At 35.2% G+C, this 4,885-nt stretch overlaps 1 protein-coding gene across 1 annotated transcript in view; it reads right to left on the reverse strand.

Annotated features, from left to right (window-relative positions):
* Nucleotides 1-4,885, reverse strand: part of LOC106868155 (glutamate receptor ionotropic, kainate 2) — a 243,872-nt gene that overhangs the window by 137,351 nt on the left and 101,636 nt on the right. Inside the window, exon 2 of the mRNA XM_014913291.2 lies at nt 2,082-2,207. Within this exon, the coding sequence (XP_014768777.1) occupies nt 2,082-2,207 (126 nt within the window). The remainder of the gene's footprint in view (nt 1-2,081; nt 2,208-4,885) is intronic.

Consider the following 4,885-nt stretch of genomic DNA (forward strand, 5'->3'; position numbering starts at 1 on the left):
ATATATATACACCTTTTTCTGTAAATAGTTGGAACAAACCATGTTGCTCTTGTAAAGAGTGCCAATATATCACACAAAACATTTTCAGATTAGCAGTATTTACTCTGAACTGCTAATTAAAATGGAATCCATCAAAATAAATGTCCTGCATAAATCTTCATCAAAAATACGTAGGTACGTAGGTAGATAGATACAGTACTCAAGTTGACATCCAATTCAAAGCCTCAGAGTGATGAGTATTAACAAATATTTTAATATCATAATGTTAGTTAGATACGTCGCAACTTAACATTATATAAAGGGTATTTTGAATATCTCAAAAGCATTGTAGAAAATATGTGGAACTTCAAGTCAAGATTGTATTCATTTAATTCCTCTTAGCTCGTTAATACCAGTTCGAAAGTAACGCGACTCACGTTTCCAAGATTTGGCAGCACCATGTATGTATGAGTGGTCAAGTACTTGCAGAGAAATGAGTTTCTCTTTAATCATTTGAATTGGAGATTTAACGTATAATGAGAACCAATACTGAAGGCTATGAAATTGTTTGAAAATGTGTTCGCATTTCTATTACCTGCTGCATCCGGAATTGGGGTTTAAAAATACAAATTTACAATTATAAAACAATACTCGTTTATTACGTTTCTTATTCGAACTCATGTCTATTGTTCGGAAATCTTTCCTCACACCCCCGTGACCTCCTCCGCGATACCGTTTTCATGTGTGCTCTTGCTCTTCTTATTCCATCCTATTCATCAATAATGTTTATCCTTATATGTATCATAAATATTTATCTAATTTTCTGTATTTTCCTAAAAATATATATTCTGCATTTAGTAATGAATCCTACTATTTGCTTAGCATTTTTCTTGGAAAAATTCAAACCTAGTACAACAAATGAATGAAACCCTAAAAGTCAGCACTAACAAAATGCTTTCGTTACTTCACACAATAGCAGCAATATCTTTCTTACCTATTCATAATTTCGTGCACTTAACTATCAATACTTAAGCATGTTTCTTATAGAAACAACAATGTCCCATTGCTGCGAATGGAACTGCTGACATTAAAGCTTATAAGCTGACACTGTTTACTATACGAAATGTAACACAAAAGATTATCTTTAATCTAGACCAGGGCTGGCCAACCTGAGGCCCGCGTACCCCGCTTGATACTTTTTTGAAATAGGGTTATTTAAACAAACATCTTAAAAATTTTATCAAAAATTAAAGATTGTAATGAAAAGTAAAAATGAAAGATACTATTTTTTTTTGCAACGGTGATATTTCATGTTGATTTAACGATCATTCATTCATTATTGTAATAATGGCATGAGAAAGCAAAATGCTTTTAATTCTGTCAGTATACAAGTGGCTCTCAAAAAAACTTTCTGTAATTAAAGTGGCCCGCACTGCAATTCGAGTTGGCCAGGCCTGGCCTAGATTCAGCATGCAACGTCTACTGTAAGTATCTCAACAGATACATCTTTCACTGATTAATCAAATTAGTTGCAACTCTGAAACCACCTTAACTTATTTCATTTAGATCTATGTATCTGTCTGTCTGCCTGTCTGTCTGCCTGTCTGTCTGCCTGTCTGTCTCTCTCCGTGTACACACACACACGCACACACACTCACACACACACATATGTATGTATACAATTGAGGGGATTATTATAATTTAGGCTAGTATCTCATCAACACGTAACGTAGGAACCTGGTTAACGTAGTATTTCGTTCACAGAGGAAACATCGATTAAACGCAAATTGATTATAGAGAGAAGCACTTCACAAATTCAAGCATTATTTCAGTAGGCATAATATATAAGCACATAATAATATGAGCCTGTGAATGAACAATAATGATTTTATCTTATTTTATTTTATTGCATATTCTGCTTCTTTTGCATAACTTCACATGTGATGCGGAATCAAAAGACTTTGCCTCCTGTTTGATCTCCATTCCTATTTCTTTCCTTCTTTATCTTTTTCACCTTGTATTTCTTTAAGGAAATCTTTTGAAATATTTGGAAACATAAAACAATAAAAAACATAAGGAGTCAAATGTTCTTTAACACTTACTTTTGTTGATATCTTCATAATTGGTGCTTCTTTGAGACTGATAAATGTCTGTGATTTTGAAATAAGTTGAGGCATTCCTGTCTTTCGTCACATCGTTAAACAACGAGGATAATGGTTGATACACACCTGAAAGTTTACAGTATAAATTGAGACAAAGCAAACATATCGCAATAGTAAAAAATATCAATTAGTATAAGGATTTTACTACCGAAAACATATTTAAAAACTGTAGTGACGACTGCAAAATGTAATTCAGATTATGGTGAGTCAAATTTCTGGTAGAATTTTCAAATCTACTGGAAGCTGTTTCAGTTCAAATACGTTGTTAATGCAATTTGCAGCTTTCTGTTTGAGTTGAATTTATACATATCATCAAATAAATACATTATACCCTGTGACAAGAAAACCATGTTCTATAAATTGAAATTTCCATTTCATACTCCAAATAACCATTTGATAGAATTTTCTGGAATCTCATATAAGTGAGGCAAATTTTATAATTCGTAGAAATAAATCGAGTGAATAATCTATTTCATATATTTAATGTATTTAATAAATAAATACTTGATAAATGTATTTTTAATTAAAATGTATTTGACATCCCTATAGATGATATATATCAAATTTTTAAATATATATTGTGAAAAAGAATATCTATCTGATGAGTATGTGTTTGATAAATGTCATCTTGAAACGGCATCAATAATTTAATAGTTGTTCCAAATTACTGTTAAAGAAAAACAATATTTAATATTTCACTTTGTTAGAATGCCAGGCAAATGCTCAGCGGTACTTCGTTAGTCCTTACGTTCTGATTTCTAATTCCGCCAAGGTCGACTTTCCTTTCATCCTGTCGGTGTCGATAAGACAAGTACCATTTGAATACTATGGTCGATGTAATCGACTTACCAACTGCATCAAAATTGCTGGCCTTGCGCCAAATACTGGATGCAATATTTCACCTTGTTAAGGCAGCGATCTGGCAGAATCGTTAGCGAGCTACTCATGTATCATACTTCATATAAATACATCGTTGAAAGGCTATTTACTGCGGCATTTCTTCAGAGGTTGCATCTCTTATCGACGATCCGTGTTTGAACCAATCTGACATGTAAAAGTGTAGCTCTCATGGCAAACTATATTAACAAAGCGATTTGACCGCTATGCATCTCACCGCCACTTCCTGTTATCAGCTTCGCATGCACACACACACACACACACACACACACACACACACACACGCGGGCACACACATACGCACACACACGCGCGCGCACACACACGCGCGCGCACACACACACACACATACACACACACACACACACACACGTACACATACTTGTATGTACGCTTGCATGTGTGTATGCAAATATGTATGCGTGTGTATGTATATCTGCATATGTATGTATGCATGTGTGTAGAAAACTATAGATGAATGTTAACAAATATTTGTCCGCTATATTTCTGTTCTCAAGGCGGTGAGCTGGCAGAAACGTTAGCAGGCCGGGGGAATGCTTAGCGGTATTTCGTTTGTGTTTACGTTCTGAGTTCAAATACCGCCGAGGTTGACTTTGCCTTTCATCCTTTCAAGTTCGATAAATTAAGTACCAGTTGTGTACTGGGGTGGATATAATCGACTGGCGCCATCCCCTAAAATGTCGGGCTTTGTGCTTAGAGTAGAAAAGAATATTTCTGTTCTTACACACGCATGCACCCACACTCACTCAAACATACATATATGTATGTAAGTTTGTACACACACACACACACATACACACACACACACACACACATATATAATTGAAGAAAATTATATTGTACGCGGCATATGCATTGCTTGCGCCTAAGTATTTCTAATTTACCTTTAATACATATTTGGGAGACTTACTGACTTAAATCTAAATGCAGATCTCGCAACTGAAGATTCTCGATTCCAGTGTAAGTCAGGTCTCATCAGTCAATAATAGAATTTCGCAGTTTATCTTAGTCAAATTCTTCCTATACTTCTTAACGTTCAGAATAAATACTCCGTAGATGTAGCTTTGGCAATTAGCGGATGTGGAAAATTATATATTCGATATTTTAAGCACCAGTCGTGATAGAAGAGAGAATGAGACCCACTGACTTTTGTCATAAATTGCTACTTTCAATGTCTGAGGTTACTTAAAATCTAAAATTTTAGCATTTAATTCATGAATAATTATATTCTACGGCATAAAGATGATTTGACTGATTAAGAGTAGTTTAATCTGCTGAAAACCAGCTGTCTCCACCATCCGGTTGTCAGAGACGAAATTCACTCTAGAACTTGTCTCACCAAATTTATTTCTGTGGCAGAATTAATCACATCATAAGCATATCTACATTGAAGGATACTAAAAATTAAACTTCGCATCTCTCAGTCGGAATACGATTCTTGGGTTTATCACATACCTACATTTGCTTACATGTGCACTCTTAGAATAGTTTATACATATTCGTACGCGAACATGTTATATTTCAATTAATGTACCCATGTATATCAACACACACGCCTACACGCGCACGCACACACACACACACACACACACACACAAACACACACACACAAACACACACACACAAACACACACACACAGAGCTTGTTTGATGTAAACATTGTATTTAGCTACTTCTCTCCTCCAATCTCTCTCTCTCTCTCTCTCTATCTATCTATCTATCTATCTGTCAATCTATCTATCTAAGGACGGCTGGACATGCCGTGGTTGATGATACGCAGACATGCGCTGAGACAGTGACATTTCCGGCGCTTCAGAGACGACGGT

This window comes from Octopus bimaculoides, chromosome 13 (genome assembly GCF_001194135.2).
Source record: "Octopus bimaculoides isolate UCB-OBI-ISO-001 chromosome 13, ASM119413v2, whole genome shotgun sequence".
Lineage (NCBI taxonomy): Eukaryota > Metazoa > Mollusca > Cephalopoda > Octopoda > Octopodidae > Octopus > Octopus bimaculoides.